Raw genomic sequence first — 17,911 nt, 5'->3', positions numbered from 1 at the left:
TTAATAATTATTAATAAGAATAGGTATAAGATTTGCCTTATTATTAAATTCCATAATAGACACAGCTTTAAAATGTAAATATTCTTAGTATTATGTCACCATAATTTTCTTTCAATTTGAGCACAGCTTTCGTAAATAAAAATATATGCACAAGTATTTACTTCTGGTCTTTCAGACTAATGTATATTCATAACTAATACAAAATATAAAAAGAAAACAAGTATTTTAAATGTACATAACATATTATAATAATTTCAATACATTTGCTATTTGTTCCTTACAAACCATTTGTTTAAATAAAAAAAATTATAAATACATTTTAGCTTCCAGTGAAACTGTAAGGGGGACAGTTGCCAAAGATGAACTTACTAGAAAATAGAATTTTATAATGTAGATATTCAAACCTACCTAAACAAAACATTAGTAAATATCTTTGCTATTAAAGCACAATAACTAATGGATGAAAAAAAATAATCTAAGCACTTTTTACATTTTACTTTTGCTATAGAATCCTGTGTGTAAAAATTAGTCAACATTAAAAATGGGGACACAATGTGTGAAACAGATGCAGGATTCCAGTCATTCTAAAAACAGGTTGCAGTGGCTATCAATACAGTCATTCTATTATTATGTACTTGAAAGTGTGTTTATGGATTTCACAGTTTGTTGTCAATATTTTGATAATGTGCAGATAGTTGCTTACTTCCTTTACAAGGCATCTGTTTACACAGAGTTGACTGAAATATGTCTGTATTGTCTGACAACAGTATTCTTATTTAAAAAAAGACATGGCTGTCTATGAAGTTAGGATTTTTGTTTTTCTTTGGATTCTCAAATAACTTCTTCTTTGGATTATCAACAAACATTTGTATAGAAATCCTTTTTTTTGTTCTCATTTTACAGTTTTCAAAGTCCAAGTAATTGCCGTTCAGGAGAAGTCAACTGAAATCTTTCTGTCCTTTTACAATCAGGGTTAAATCAGTATTAACACCCAGAGTGTTATTTTAAGCATTACAAAGTACAGAGAAAAACACCTCGTCAAAATGGGTTAAGTCGTATTCCTGTTCCTAGTGGTGAAAAAGGATTCACTTTGGCCCACATCAAAGCATCATTCAGTGAAACAGCAGATTTTCCATCTTCAAGGAAAAACACTGGACCCTGTACAGCAAATGTTTGGGGAGGGAAGGAAAAAGAGAGTACAACATGTATTGTGTAAAAGCTACCACAATGGAGAGCACATTTTGGTTTATCTGAGAAGATAAAAAAACCTAATTTACAACTACCTTCTACATTTGTGCAAAAACTGTACCACACCAACTTAAAGCTTTGATGATAATTACACATTATAAATTGAGTGAACTTGTTATGTTCCAAAATCTTTAGACCCAGTATTTCATAATCCTTAAATTTTCAATTTGACTTTTAATTATTGTGGTATTTTATATATGTTTGTCTATCAGTCCAGAGGTAAACTTAGCCTGAAATAGAGTCTGAGGTAACAAGATTTTTTCTTTAGAATACTGTATATATTTCATTGTGTGTCATTCTCTGTATGTTTCCCCATCCCAAAAAAACCCCCAAAAAACCAATATAATGCCTCCATGAATTGTTTGAAAACATGAAGTCTATAGAATAATTTAAAAACTTCACTATGAAAAGCATGAAGAACAAAAGCTATTTGCTGTTTTTTTTTCATTTTACAAAATATCTCAAAGCTGCAATTCAGTTTAAGTGCCTTTTTCGACAGTCATGCTCTCCGAACTCGCTACTTAAAACTTGTAAACCCAAGCAATTAGGCTATGATACCTTAGTATTAACTAAGTGATTTGTGAGTTGTTCTGCATGCCTAAAGAAATGACTCCTAAGGTTTCTTAATCCAGAAAAAAAGGATATTGTAGATGACAAGTTGTTTTGCTGTTCTTGTTGAGTGGGTTATAACAACGGCGGCTTTACGTGGCTGTTAGGAAATGTTGAGAGTATAGCCATAGCCAGAGACCATTAATTTAATGTGGAAGTGTTGTCAGCAAATTCTTTTAGGCCTGATGATGTGCAGTTGTGAATTTTGTTTACCTCAAAAATCCTGCTAGATTTTGCAATCTCCAATTTCTGATGGAAAACTATCCCTTTTAATCCCTGTTACTCTTTGGGCTGGCATTTTGCACTGGTCAGGGGAAACAGACTCAGCCTCATATACGAGAGTAAATTCACACTGAGGCACTGTCTGGAGACAGAAGCCTGAGAGTAGTGTTTTCAGGCTCTGTCAATTTTCCCTTTGTGGACATAACAACATATACCAAAGAGGTGTTTTGGTCATAAAGCTCTATGTGAGTGATGAATACATGTATTTGAATATTTAGTCTTCCAATATCTGGTTTTAATTAATCATTAGTTACAAGTTTTATAGCATGCATTTCCATAATGATAAGTGCTAACAACAGAATAACGTTAGTATGTGGCTGAAGATAACTAATTTAATGTTTTTTATTCAAGCTGTTGTGTAGGCCATAAATTACATGCACTTTAGACAGAACATTTGGCAATGTAAATCTTCCTTTCCCATGGAAATTAAACTGGTTTTGGATTGGGAAACTGGGCAATTATTTGATTGGATGATTCTTTATATAGCCTTTCTTAAAAAGCAGGTGTCAGCACGTGTCCTCCTTAACTTCTGCTACTGTGACAACAAGGAAAACAGTTTTCCTCTGAAGTGGTGGGAGGGACCTTAGATTTATGGCAACCTCACAACTAGTCAAATGCTACCACTGAGAAAGAACACCTCAGCTCTCCGAAACCGTACCTGTATCCTTAGCCCTGTCAAACAAGAGATGTGAACATCTGAATGACTAGGAAGATTTGATCCAGAGACATAGTCTGGCCCAACCATGCCTTTCAGAGGCTCCTCTTGTATTCGTGATACGAGAATTGAATACACCGTTCTCTGTGATTCAGATGGTGGGGTGCATGGTAATTCATCAGTAGGCCTATGAACAAAAGACACTTGTTTTTCAACTATACATCTTAATTTGTGTTAGAAATTAAGAGCCAGAAAGTACTCATTTTTTTAACATTCATATTCAGATTTTGCAAAGGAACTAAATACTGTATTTACAACTAAACATTTAAATAATAATAGTCTTAGTCATGGTAATTTTATATTTTTCCACCTACGTGTTTAATTGAGTACAAGCTCTCCATGCATCTAGTTCCTCAGAAAGCTGTTCAATTTTCAAAGGTACAGATACTTCCCGTCTTTTTAAAAGCTGACTGAAAAGGAACGCAAATAATTAAAGTAAAAATAATGCTAACAATGAATATTTCCTTAAAAAAACCCAAGATAGACAGAAGTCATATAAAACTATTTTTGATTGGATATGGAAATAACTTTATGGAAATAAATAGATTTTTCATTGTAATCACTATATCAAAATGTAGAAATATTAAATTACTAGATACAAAAGTATACCTTTTCATTTAAGTTTTATTTTAATGATACCTATTTACACCTTCTTGCTTAAGCTTGTCTTTAATTAGGTCTATTTTTTTTCTTCATATTTTAAGGCTGCATGCATTCTTATTTCTTAATAGTGACACCTTTACTAAAATTAAGGGCCCATTTTGCCTATATATAGTAGGTATGGTGAAAATACAGTTAGAGTAACATGGTTCAATACATACTCTGGGACAGCCTCATTTCACCTTATTACTTGAGGAAAACAGTTTAAAAACCCTTGCAGTGGATGCGTTTTTTATTTTTCAGACTATAATACCAGGACAGTTATTACCTGACCTAATTCAGCAAGCTTCCATTTGTGTTGGGATGCACTAAAAATTTCCAGCTTAAGCATATAAGTGTCCATTTTAAGATGAGCTGGAATGTAAAAATCTATGAATCCTGAAAATATTGTGCAATTTGAGAAAAAATTTGGCAGTATTGTTCTGTGGTTCTTTAAATCCCAGGAAACCTTAAAGTTTGACAGCCAAAGTATCACCAACTCACTGTCTCAAAGACAGCTTGTTACTATAATTTCCATAGCAGAATAGCCCTTCTGTAAAAGCTTATATTTTATCTTGTTGTTTTCCATACATAAGTGGTAGCTCAGAAAAAAAAAATGAAACAAACAAACAGTCCTTTTCCCTTTTCCCTATCCTCTCACCAAGTTTCAGAAATGAGGATGGCTAAGAAGAAAGGAGTGCTGTTGAGTCATCTGATGGAGAGGAATTGAATAAAGGGGACAAATACAGATCTAATTTGTGTTGTTTAATTATACTTGGTAGGCAATTCTGATAAAATATCAGGAGGTGTAGGAAAGCTCACAATTCTAGTAAGGTTTGAAAGGACTGGACAACATATATGCAACTTTTATTCTTGATGAAGAGATAAATGAGCGGAAATTGTTAGCAAATCCAGTGGTCGCTCAGAGCATCTAGTGGAGGAATAACAGCTAGAACAATGCCAACATGGCTTCTACTATGAAATCAGTGACATCCTGGAGCTCTCCTTGCTACCCAGCAAGTTAGGTGACAAAACCAAGAGGATTTGACAGTCCCAAATTCTGAGGGAGAAATGGAAATTAGTCAGCCTGATAGTATTATCATTATCCAACTAGACAGGAAGACAAAAAAACCTGTGGTTATACTCTGAGGAAGAAATACTAAAGTATTGTATGTAAGCCTATTTTATTGATCAGATAAAGATTATTTATCTTAATCTTTCTCCTTTCGGGCCCTAGTTGGGTGGTTCAGGTTCAAGTCTACGTGGGACAAGTGGGGTCAGGTCAAGTCAAGTGTACCAAGTGAATTCAAGGGGGTCAGGTCGAGTAGGGTTAAGTGGGTTGGGCTAAGCCAGACTGGGCTGGGTTAAAGCCAAGTCTGGTCAAGTCAAGTGGGCTTGGTCAAGTCAAGCCAAGCCCGGTCACATCAAGGGGACCAAGTCACGTCATGTGAAGTGAATGAGGTTAAGTCAAGTGGGTGAGGTCAGGTCAGGCTGAGCTGGTTCAAGTTAATCAAGTCTAGTCAAGTGGGCCTAGTCAGGTCAGGTCAAGTCAGGTGACTGCTTGGGGTCCTGCCAAGTGGGCAGGACCAGGCCAGGTTGGATCAAGTAGGTCAGGTCAAGTGTATTAATGCCTGTGAATATGATTAACACTGATTAACAGAAGATCAAGTCAGGTTTCTTGGTGGGAATCAAGCTAGTGGCGAGTCACAAACTCTAAGCTTGTCCTTGTTGCCACTGCGCAAGTCTTGGCAAATGATCTACAGGCAGATACAAAATTAGAACTGTTACTGTCAACATATAATCATGGATGAAGGTAGTACTGAATATTCACCTACTTCTAAAATTTTTTTCTCTTATGGAACTAAGAGTTTGACTGAAATCCTGGATTCTCAACTTGTTATATTAACTCAGAAACTTCTACATGTATAATGCATAAAGAAAGCAAAGAAGGTTCTATACGCAGGCATGGGTACACCCTTATAACTTTATTACAGAACTGTGAACTCAGATTTTTTTTTTTTTTTTTTTTTTTTTGCAAGGGGGGAGAGGTGGAAGTGGGGACAATGTATGGCATACATCATAATAGGGACTGAGATTTCTCAGTGTTACTCAAAACATAATATTACCTTGTATATTCATAAAGTGCAGGTACAATGCTATTGTACTGTCTTCTGATAGCAAGTAAAGCACCAATGTAACCACACAAAATCAGCAACTCATTCCGAAATCTATAAATGGACAAGTATTAATCATGAACAAAACCAAGCATTTGCAAAAATATTAAACAAATTCATATTCAAATTATACTTTTAAAACCTAATTTATCCATCCGTCTTTTGTAGATAGAACGTTTGCTGATTATGCTTACTTTCTGTGTGATGTACTTGTTAAAACAGACTCCATCTGCTTTATATTGATCTCAATTATTAAATTTTAAATAGCATGTACAACACATAGTTATTAAGCACAATCATGTAAAGTTACAAAAACAATGTCACTCAGATCTTTTAATGTGATAAAACTGTAAATATAAATAAAATACCCTACATATTAGTGTGGACTTTAGTTTCACCAAGGTTCCCCACAGGCCACAGTAAGACAAACTTTTTGCTCCTTTTAGTTCTTCACACATAGACCTGTGCAGGCACTCAGGCCCAGCTGCAACCATGACTATTATACTATTTTTGAGTTAATTCTGGGAATGACAGCTCCAATATCCTTAACACGTTGACATAAAATGACACATTATGTGCAGTACCACTGCTCTTTTTCTTCAAGAAAGTAAAACCAGAGCTGATCAAAGTGAGCTTCTTCAAATGAGACCAACATTGACTCACTCATTGTAAATGCCCCACAGAGAAAGAAGCAGTAAAATATCATTTTTCTTCTTGATAAGCCTTGAGAATTTAGGAAAACTCCACATTTATTCTCTAGATTGCAAACTAGCCTGCTTGTTGCAATTTTTTGTAGCCCTCTTCTGGGAAACAAAAATGATACTAATAGTGTGCACCTATATTTTTTTTTATTCCAAAAGTTTCCTTTAATGAAACTTCCACTTTGATAAGTAAGGAAAATATACTCACCCACTACATTTATGCAGCACTAATCGTTCAGTGCGTATGTAACTTAGAAGATCAAGATATGGACAGACTGAATCTAAAGTCCAATCAGAGCCACAAAGTTGTTCTGTTGAAAAATAGAAACAAAAATATCTCAGGAGGCAAACTATACAAATGACTTATGCTTTTAAAAGGTTTCTTCATCCAAGTACCTACCTTTCACATACTGAATGCCAATAGGGAGAGCCTTTTCAGGTTCTGCGCTTAACAGATAGTACTTTATAGTTTCAAATATATTCCCATCTGCCTGAATTGTCTCTGCCAATCGCATACATTCTTCCACATCAGGAAGATTACACTGGAAAACAAAGATTTTGCCAAAGAATTATTGTTAACATTCAAACAATTCTCTAAGATTATGAGAAATACTCAAGTTTGCACATAACAACACAATCAAACTCTCTCTGAAAGAAGAGTCGTTGTTTGAAGGATATACCTGAATAAAATATGCATTAAGAAAGCTATCTAGGCCAGAGAACAACACAGGGGGAGAAGGTTCTGTAACTTCAATTTAAGCAGTATCAGTTTCCATTGCTTATGCTTTTGTGAACTTTTTACTACTGCTTAACAGATGTGCAGTCTGAGCTGAACATTAAGGGAGTTAGTAGAGCAGACCCTTCTACTGCTGAAGATGGAAGGGGGGATTTAAGGAGATTACAGACATAAGATGTAAAACAATTCAGGATAGTACAGAAATCTTATCTGTCAAGACATGATTAGGTTGCACTACAGTGATGAGGAAGCTATAAATCATACTGACAGGTAATTCTGAAGATCATAAACCACTTCAGGAAGTAACCTGTGTCATGGAAAGACTACACACCGAGCAGAATTAAAGAACTAAAGTTTTTGTGCAATACTGAAAATAAAGTCAATGAAGACTAAAAGAGCAAAAAAGGATATGTAACATATAAACTGTTAGCGACAAAATAATCCTACAGATTTACTTGGCCTTAAATTTTCTGAAATTAGTAGACAAATCAATACATAACCTCTTGTTAGCATTCAGGTAAATTCTTTTGCACTGTACCTTTTCATGCAGGTCATTTATTTCTGCTATGCATCCAGGATAAAAAGCACATAGTTTTACTAAATGCAGTTTATTATCAGGAATCATCATAAGAAGATCAGCTGCTAAATCCCTGTACAAACAAAAGATTACATGTAGTTACTGTTGCTGGTTTGTATTAGGAGGAACCTCTGTTTTCTCTTTTATGTTCCTTTTATAATGAGGCATTTACTGAAAAAAATACTATTTCCAGAGAAGAGCAGAAGCAACCTCAGTCTCTAAGACTACTTTGCTGCAAGAAATGAAGCTTAATCTATTCATCTTTTCTGGGAAGGTATGTTAATTTTCTGTTGCTTTAGCTGATTGAATTAAATGGCTGTGCAATCCTCAAGCATGAGAACCACCTCAAAGTGAGATGGAAGAATATGTGAGCAGGGATGGGAAGGGAGTGTAGGGCCTATCCAATCTGAAAGAAGAAAAGATGTTAATATGGCTCTGTGATGAAACCATCCTCAAACTTCCAGGCTTCTAGAGCTCCATGATGTCAGCATAAAGCATCTCTCAGACATCCGTTATGGCTAGTGCTGCTGTAACATCACAAAAGAGATATACAAGAAAATAATGTGATACCTATTTTTATCCTTCTGAAAGGAAAATTGTGTTTTAGCAAACTGACATTTCTGAAATATTCTTAACTTTTTACCATTTGTTACTCGCTCCTTAACACAACTAGCAACTGGAGGAAAGATGTAAATATTAATAAATTATTTTGAAACAATTATTCTATTGAGCTTTTAATAACTGATTATTCTGGTTGTTCTGTGACTCTTCTGTTCATGCAGACATCATCTCTCCTGTGACCCACAACACTGACTTGCCCCTGTGTAAGGTAAAAACTCTACTGAGTTCCCCTGGATTTTCAGAACGTGATCCTGAGCTTAAAAACATTCAAGTAAGCAACTATCCAATATTTGCAACTGCTTTCTATCCCACTTTCAAGTACTGTGAACAACTGAAAAAATAGAATGCTTAGTTTAAGCTTATTTTTAGCGTTAGTAAAGTCACACACTTTTCAAATCTCTCTTTCTATGAACAAGCAAAATACCTGTATCCAAGTGTTGGAAAGCTAAAAGGAAAACATTGAAACAGTAATGAATAAAACTTTGTTTTGTATTCTTACTTTACAGAGGAAAAATCTAATAGAAAATAATTAAACTGCAACAGTAAATATGAGTCAGGTTAGCTGACTTTGTCTAACAACAACAAAAAAATCTTTTCATACTATTACCATGCAATAGCCACTTTTCCAAGATACAGAAAGGCTCATTCAGAATATAGTATATTTCAAAAGTTCTTAAACTATTTTCAAGATTACTTACTCACACATTCTCATCGTTATAGGCAATTTAAACACTTTTTAAAAGTGATTAGAAACTGCACAGCCAAAACACTGAAATCAAATATTTATTTAAAAAAAATCCAAAGAAGACCTCATACAATGGCCTACAAATTGTGTTACCTGGAATGCTTTTTTAAAAATGAAACTGAAAACACCCTCAGTATAAAGAACAAAATCAGGTGGCTGAGAATGCATATGCATGATTCAGTATCTCAAGGAAGATACCACCAGCATTCTGAGTAGCAGAAGGTTGCATTTAACAGTACTTAGGCGGTAAACACAAATAAAATGAAAACAGTTTTCTTAAAGACTCACACATTTTCCCAAGGCTGTAGATTTGTAAAGATGGGGAAGGCCATGAATGTTTAGTTTTGACTTTTTTGTTTGGATTTTATGTTTTAGAGTACTTATTTAAAAACAAAAAACCAAAAAGCCAACAAAACACATAACCAAAACCCAAAAAACATTCCACCAATAGCTGATTTCATTACTAACCCATCAAGGTCCTTTCGGTATTCCTTGAGGTGTCTACAATTAAGCGTGTCTCTGCAATGAAATGTTTCCCACTGATGGATATCCTTAAGCGTAACAACCAGTGAAAACAAAAAGGGAAGCCCTTCAAATATCAGAGGCCCTTGAACTTCAGCTTCCCCATACATGATCTTATATATGCGGTGGACCAAGGCGTATAATGCTGTGCCAGTATCTCTTAATTACAAAATATGAAGAGATTCAGGCATCTCTGATCTTTTCATAGAATCATAGAATGGCCTGGGTTGAAAAGGACCTTAAAGATCACCTAGTTTCAACCCCCCTGCTATGGGCAGGGTTGCCAACCACTAGAGCAGCCTGCCCGGGGCCCCATCCAGCCTGGTCTTGAATGCCTCCAGGGATGGGGCATCCACAACTTCGCTGGGCAACCTGTTCCGGTGCCTCACCACCCTCTGAGTGAAAAATTTCCACCTTTTCCTACAGAATAGAAAAATATTCTGTAATGGCTGCCAATCAGAAGGCAGATTCTGTACTTAAAAATCACTTCACAGATCCTACTTAAGCTTCTGTTCCTTTTGACTTTATAATTCAATTCTAGCCTTACTTTGTCTGAAGCAGTTATTGTTACTCAGTACAGACTAGGACTTACTTTCCTATCTATCAAAGGGCTTCTACAGCAATTCTTCTTCAAGCAGCAATTCTTATTCTACCTACACATGGTCATTTGGTGGCTATAAAAGTTTCCGAATGAAACAGAATCATTTTGTCAGGGTGGGGGGGGGAAAAAAAATCTTCTTTGGATTAAGAAATTCTTACCATGTTGTTACTGTCATACATTTTCTTGCTAGTAATTCTAGGGCATAATGTGTTGCTTGTGCTGCATTTTCTCCTAAGACAGTACCCACACTGATTGCCAACTCCAGTTCATTTCCACGAATCAGGTTTGCCATCGCAAGCTTGCTCAATGAAAAAATTATATCATTAAGGGACACAAGCATTTTTGGGGATCCACCATGCTGAGCATATGACATTAATTTATGAGACTGCTTTTTACAGAAGGAAAAAATATGCATTAATTAAAGCAACTTTATATATAATTTGGCTCTCTTGAATGAGTCAATAATTGTGCATCACATGTTGATCAGTTTTTAAATAATCAAATAGATATCCTGTAGTAGAATCTTTATTCAAACAAAGAGATTACACATACATAAAAAGCATGACAGCAATTCCTCCTAGTCTAAAGTAAGGACACTAGCTTTCAGGATATGTATTTCCTGTCTCTTTTGATGAAAGAACACCCCCCCCCCCAAAAAAAAAAAAAAAAAACCCAAAACAAAAACAAAATAAACAAATCACCAAACAAAAAAAACCCAGGAAGGACTCTCTTGCCTGGGCAACTGGAGTTGCTGACAGGCATAGTAGTATATTAAACAGTAAGAGACTACACAACAACTTGAAGCATGTCTATTTTGAAATACAGGCATTAACTGATTTTTGCTTTCTCTCTGAACAGCTCTTTAAGTTGGAATTTTACTCATTTTGGGGGACAGAGGAGGAAGAACTTGTTGGGTCAGCAACAACAAAATCCAGAGAGAAAGAGGAAAATAAAAAATTTGTAAAACTACAAACAAAACAAAACCCAAATAAAACGTTTCTTACATGTCAGCCCTATTTTTGTGATAAGGGGTAGTGTTTTTTTCCTCATTTACTTCACCATTTAGACTGCAAATTCTTCAAGGCAGAGATTGCATTTTTTGTAGCACAATGAAATTCCAGTTCTGAATGGGTCTTTTGAGTCACCATAAACAGTAAAAAATAATACTTATGTGTATATGTAAGGTACTTAGGTACCTTGTATTTTCTGATATAAGATGACTCTGTATATATGAAAATACAATTAAATAATAACATACTACTTTTTGTGCTTGAGATAAATCTTGAATTTAATGGAATCAGGGGAGTTTTGCTACTAACTTCAATATTGTAAGGATCAAAGCAAATACCAAATATAAGTAATACATTTTAGAATGTAGTACATACATTTTAAAAAAAGAGTTAATATGTGGAGATGTAAAAAAGAAGTCAATATTGGCCTTCGCAAAGTTAAATAGAAAAAAATATACCTCTATATTTTCCACAGCCAGATGGCAACACGCTGCAAGCACTGCATGGCCATCCTGGAAATACCATTCTGCCAGTTCTTTACTGACCTTGTGCAGGAGCCTGTAAGAACAAAACATGAATTCTGCAGTGTTACTTAAGGGTTGAACTTCTTTGTCTCTTAATTTACATACAAGTCACCACATTTGCTTCTGTACCCTAAAATTTCTACATTTGACTTACAGATAATGACACCACTAGCTTTCAAAATGCAATTTCAGCTTCATCCACTACTTACATTGGTTCATATTCCGGTGGATCAGATTCTTAAAATCTACATCAGTATGCAAAATCTCTTCATATTGACAGAAGAAAAATCAAATTTTTGGATATCTGTTTTGTACCTGTGAACTCTGCATAAATATCTAAGTGCTCAAAAACTGCACATGTAAATGAAGTAACTACACAGCCTCCAAGCTGCTTTTGTTGCTACACATATATCTTGATAATGTGATTTAGGTTTTTGAGCACTGTTCTAAACAAGGAAGAGATACATAGTTTCTTTCATGGGCACACACAATGAAAATACTGCCATTAGTGTCAGAAACTTCACTGATGATAAGCAGTGAAGCTTCATGAGCAGAAGATGAGTAAAACATGGGTCTCACAGATACTTGTTAATGCTAAATCTTACTCTTCTTACCAAAAGTTCTAAGTTAATATGCTATGTACTTAAACGTATCTCAGTGCACAGGAATGCACCTTAAAGATCAAGTAAATGAAAAGGATATTTATAATCATAACACATGCATACGAAAAATTCATTCAGTGCTAGAAGGAAACACAATGGGGGAATTATTCAGTGTAGCATCAGTTAGTAACTATCAACTAGGTACTAGAAGATGTAATATTTTGATGTCAAATTCTACATTGCTGATGCCAAACTAAACCACTAAGGTTTAAATCCCATGACGACTTTACATTCTGCACTAAAATGGGGCTTTAGGTATAAATCAGAACAACTTACTTATTACAATCATCGGTATTGTTTTCACCAGAATTTGAAGAGACACTTGTTGTGGAGAGTGGTGACATTTGTATATTTCCCTCACAAGCTGCCTAGAAGTGAATAAAAAAAATGATTAATTAATGTACCAACCAAAATGTATATAACATGTGAATTTTAAACAATAAAAAGTAACCTAAGATCTATAAAAATCTTTCTAAAGGTCAGCTATAACAAAAAAATGTTTAGCTTACTCATAGCTAAATCTTAGCCTAGTTTTAGCCAGCCATACAAGAAATTCTGCAGAAGCAGGAGACCTCTTCCTTCCTATTAATTTGTACAGGATTTTTCCAGCATTTCAATACACTTAAAATGGACAGTGAGGGCTACAACCTTGATTTTTACACCCCTAGGATCTGTGAGTGAAGGACGAACTCCATAGATACTTCTCAGTAGGTATACCAGTAAATCTGGAAAGGTTTATGTTGTGGCATAAGCTGAACCTTTTTCACATCTGGCAATAAATAATTTCTAACATTAAATGAGAAGAGATCAGTGTGGGTTAAAAGGAAATTCTTTCATGTGCTTTAAGGTGTAGCTGGGATAACAACATTAAAATGCAGGGTTCAGTTAAAAGTGAAAAAATCCTGTTATTTTATTGGTTAATATTATCTCATTAAACCTTTGAGACAAATACTATTCTATGAACTGTAGTAAAAGCAACCCCTGCACTGTGTCTTTTAGAAGAAAAATGATTATCTAAAGCTTTAAGGTGCTTTAAGGTTCAAACATTATAACTTGTTAAATTTAAGTATACCTTAAAGCTCTGTTCTGTCCACTATTCAGCTACCATTAGAAAACAACAACATATAGACAGACGATTTCTAAAGGACAAATTCACATGCATTATTAAAGGTCTTATCTCTGAGGCAATTGAACATTCAAGGACAGGTAGGCATGAGAAAATGTACCAGGGATAAATCTTGACAGTTTATTTAACAAACAATATTAAGTATGCAGAAATTATTCAAAAAGAATAAAGGACTGGTAAGAAAGAGTGAAACAAAGTATGTGTGTTTTGTGCACCCTTTAACTTGTTTTTACACTAGGAAGCAGAAGGGACGTAGGTACTTTTGGTAGTGTCTAGTACTGTTTTTTGCATTAATTTAAAAGTTTGATTTCCTATACTGATTACAACTGCAATTGAGCAGTTTCACCCAAAGATTCTCAGGAAGTGGTATAACCAAGACCTCAGTAGAAATGCAAGATAAATCCTACATGTCTTAGGTGTCAAGGGCAATACTGACTGCTGAAAAGCAGGTTAATTTTCTGCTTCAACCAAAAGCGAATACATCAGTTTTCATTATGGGCATTTGATTGCAATTTAGAAGAATAAGGCTTAAAATCTGTAAACATGAGACACCTTTTCATAATTTCAGTGTAAAAAGTGGCCAATAAGAAAGCAAAGAGTAAGGTATCATTATTTAGCCATTTTGCAAAAGCGAACAGAGTTAGCCTTCTAAATATGCTTGTCATCTTCAGAGTTAGAAAGAAATAGCTAAATACATCTCCCACACCATTATACATAATGATACCTGTGCAACAAGCAGAGCCTCTTTAAGCTGGCCTCTTGAAGTAAAGAAAGAAACTAGTTTCTTCACATCTCCAATAGCTATACAATATGGGATGACATCATCATTTTCTTCCTGAATTAACTGATCAGCTCTCCTAATTAAACAAATGAATAAATAAACATGAAAGATCTACATGTATCAAAGAATCATAGAATCGTTTGGGGTTGGAAAGGACCTTAAAGATCATGCAGTTCCAACCCCCCTGCCATGGGCAGGGACACCCTCCACTAGACCAGGTTGCTCAAAGCCTCATCCAGCCTGGCCTTGAACACCTCCAGGGATGGGACATCCAGAACTTCCCTGGGCAACCTGTTCCAGTGTCTCACCACCCTCACAGTGAAAAATGTCTTCCTAATCTAGAACCTAATTCTACTCTCTGTCAGCTTAAAAACATTACCTCTCATCCTATCACTACACTCCTTGATAAAGAGTGCCTCCCCGTCCCTCCTTTAGGCCCCCTTTCAGGTACTGGAAGGCTGCTATAAGGTCTCCTTGGAGCCTGCTCTTCTCCAGGCTGAACAACCCCAAATCTCAGCCTGTCCTCATATGGGAGGTGCTCCAACTCTCTGATCGTCTTCTTGGCCCTCCTCTGGACTCCCTCCAACAGGTCCACACCCTTCTAATGTTGGGGGGACCCAGAGCTGAACACAGTACTCCAGGTGGGGTCTGGAGTAGAGAGGGAGCATCACCTCCCTTAACCTGCTGGTCATGCTTCTTCAGATGCAGCCCAGGATATAGTACAGATGTTGGATGTAGCCATATAAAGTTTATCTGCCTTTACAGACCTCAGAAGACTTGCACCTGTGGATACTGCACTAAAGAGTTTCCAGTAAACCTTGCAATTTACTCTTAACCCTTTAACTTGAATCCTGTACACAACCCTGACAGTTCCGTCCCAAATCTTACTGAACAAAAAGTAACATCACTATAATGCTGTAACAAAAGCGAAGAACAACTGATGTTAGTATCCATTCTTCCTACTTGCCTGTGTCCTTTTATGGACAGAAACTACAATTCAGCATCATATTTTTATTACCTTACCTTTGCATTAACTTCCTCCAATATTTCACTGATACACCAGGTGCAACTGAGAGAGCTTTATCCCACTAGAAGAAAGCAGTAATACATTTAGCCTGATCGTTTTATTTTGAGAAACAGATATATTTTAAACTATCTTCATGTTTCTTCCATTAAAAATAAATTTGTCAAGATGTTAAATTAGGAATGAGTTATGCATTAGACTGCATATGTTAAAAATAATATAATTGGAGCAAGATTACTCTTTTCTGAACTTATGACCCATTTTGTTGCTACCCCATCTTTGCTAGGGTAGCTGGTTTTCAGAAACCTTCATATTTTATTGTTCTTTGATAGTGTCCTGATATTTTACCTCTCCAAGTTCTACCATTAGTTCGCAATATCGCTGAATTTGTCCTAATCTTAAATGTATTTCTGCAGCTTCTTTAAGCCTCTCCTCTTTGCTTGGTGCGCCAATACCACCTCCAAACTTGGACATTTTTACTGTTGTCAGTTCTTGTGCCTTGGACTGAGGGGGGGAAAAAAAAGTTAAAAAAAGTACACTTTTCTATGACAAAAACAAGTTTTCTTAAGAATGAACTATGGTCAAATATTAAAATGGAATATGAAGGCTATAATGTAAAAAAAATCCATTTGAGAAAAGGCTAATTGGAAGAGATTACAATAAGATTACAGTGAACTAATTAGAAGATTACAAAGATTACAGAGAACTATTTATATTGTAACAGTAACTGTGTTAGTGTTTTGTTGCACACATACATTTTCCTCTATTATCTTCCTTTAATATATTTTATATAATTTTTTATACGCACTTCCTCATATGTACTAGCAATGCACTCAGATGTCCATCATAAAAATATTGATATTTTTGAAATTTCAATAATATTTGTGAACATAAATCACACAGAGTTGGAAATTGAACTTATCATTATAGTGATGTCCAAATGAAGAAGTAGGCTCAACCTGTGTCCTTATCTGTCTTACCTGAGCTGTCACACCCCATTAACCACTTGACCAATAAATGATTTATATTTCCAACTACTGAATGTTTTATATTATTTGAAGAAATAAGACTAAAATTCTCCATCTGGCAGAGTTTGAGAAACAAGCTGCAACAGGATTCACATTTAACATTAAAAAAAAAAAAAAAAAGCAAAGCAAAAGGAGCTTCACTTCAAGAAGTTTCAAGAATTCTCAGTTTAATTCTCTATCACCAATGCATGTGAGATGGTGTTTGGCCTTTCATGGCTTTACAATACCATATATGGAGGATGGAGAACAACCTTTGGACATCCTTCCCCAAAGAAAACTGCAATGTAAACCAATGGCAGCTGCTGAGAAAGGCAAAGGATCTTTTAAATCTTTTAAAACAAATTATGTTACTTTTTTACTTTGCATCTCTATCTTTTTTATAATTTTCATGCTGAAGTCTCCACTGTATCCCCTCTGTTGCCAGAAACAGAAAAACACACTTGCTCTAGGTCCTACTTAATCCTGAAATGTCTAGGTGCTGCAATGCCATTATCCCATTTCCTAAGGAAAAAGGGTATTAACAGCCATACACAAGCAGCCAGCATCACTCTACCCTTCTTTCTCTTAAAGCTCTCAGGCAAGACTCTGAGTCAGCAAAAACGGGACAAAATGCTTCTAATTAATGTGAACACTTAATCCAGATCCACAGAATGATCAGAAATTACTGTAGTTACTCTAGGTCACCTGAGTTACAAATGCAGGAAATCATGTTGCAGGGATAAACAGACTGCTTGCACTGCATGAGTCAAGAATTAATTTATTCTCAGGCTAACTAGCTGAAAGAAACTGGTTTTTGGATGCATGGACACACACACATACCCCACAAGCTTCATAGTGCTAGCAGAGCAGCCGCTATTATTAGTTAACATCACCAACAAAAAACTTCCACAATTTGAGACTGATAAGGTACACAGGACCCTCTTTAAGAGTCTGTGATTTTGCAAGAGATAGCCTGCAAGAGCAAACCAGGTGATACCTGGCAGTTATTTAGCCCTCGGGGTGGCAGCCGGGAGTTATGCATTTCCTCATCCACACTAATAGACATCTTTCCTCTATTCACAGCCCAGTCATTAGAGTATGGGATTCATCAGTATCCCCAAGAAGTCCCTGACAGAATGTATGCCCATATTGTGCACAAATTGTATGTCTGAGTGCATATTCATATATGCAGCTACTAATAAATTTGTGGCCTAATACTTGAATTTCACATTCATATCTGAGTCACTCTTCAGCTGCATATCTGTATTAATGACAGGTTGTTGTTTTTCCACTCCTCCTTTCAGACAGCTACAAAGCATATTTCTGCTGGCTCTCCTCCGTTTTTCAGATAAGAATTCCACTGTCCCTACATCTGAACATAACTACAAACTTCATCTTTAGACAACTATATAATTTGGTTATATAAATATAAAAGTACAGTACATATAATAGAGAAGACAAATTAACTTCATAACTCAAGCTGTAGTAATGCTTCCTCTGCAATTTCTTTTCATTATTTGGTAAACTGCTTTTCCAGTTAAAAATTGTAACCTAGCATTTTAAGACTGATTATGCATGAAGTCACGCAGACTTAGCTAGATGCTATT

At 35.5% G+C, this 17,911-nt stretch overlaps 1 protein-coding gene across 2 annotated transcripts in view; it reads right to left on the bottom strand.

Annotated features, from left to right (window-relative positions):
• Positions 1–1,038: 1,038 nt before the first annotated feature.
• Positions 1,039–17,911, bottom strand: part of WDR17 (WD repeat domain 17) — a 33,043-nt gene continuing 16,170 nt past the window's right edge. The window contains exons 17-30 of one of the 2 annotated variants that reach the window (XM_010083796.1): positions 15,646–15,801; positions 15,297–15,361; positions 14,217–14,349; positions 12,643–12,734; positions 11,639–11,738; positions 10,329–10,468; positions 8,727–8,747; positions 7,643–7,775; positions 6,769–6,910; positions 6,577–6,679; positions 5,620–5,721; positions 3,169–3,264; positions 2,798–2,981; positions 1,039–1,158 (exon numbers count right to left, since the gene is read on the bottom strand). In XM_010083796.1, coding sequence (XP_010082098.1) covers positions 1,039–1,158; positions 2,798–2,981; positions 3,169–3,264; positions 5,620–5,721; positions 6,577–6,679; positions 6,769–6,910; positions 7,643–7,775; positions 8,727–8,747; positions 10,329–10,468; positions 11,639–11,738; positions 12,643–12,734; positions 14,217–14,349; positions 15,297–15,361; positions 15,646–15,801 — 1,587 coding nt within the window. The remainder of the gene's footprint in view (positions 1,159–2,797; positions 2,982–3,168; positions 3,265–5,619; positions 5,722–6,576; positions 6,680–6,768; positions 6,911–7,642; positions 7,776–8,726; positions 8,748–10,328; positions 10,469–11,638; positions 11,739–12,642; positions 12,735–14,216; positions 14,350–15,296; positions 15,362–15,645; positions 15,802–17,911) is intronic. The other variant, XM_010083797.1, reaches the window with a different exon arrangement.

This window comes from Pterocles gutturalis, unplaced genomic scaffold (genome assembly GCF_000699245.1).
Source record: "Pterocles gutturalis isolate BGI_N339 unplaced genomic scaffold, ASM69924v1 scaffold9140, whole genome shotgun sequence".
NCBI lineage: Eukaryota > Metazoa > Chordata > Aves > Pterocliformes > Pteroclidae > Pterocles > Pterocles gutturalis.
This window is presented reverse-complemented; position numbering and strand designations above follow the sequence as displayed.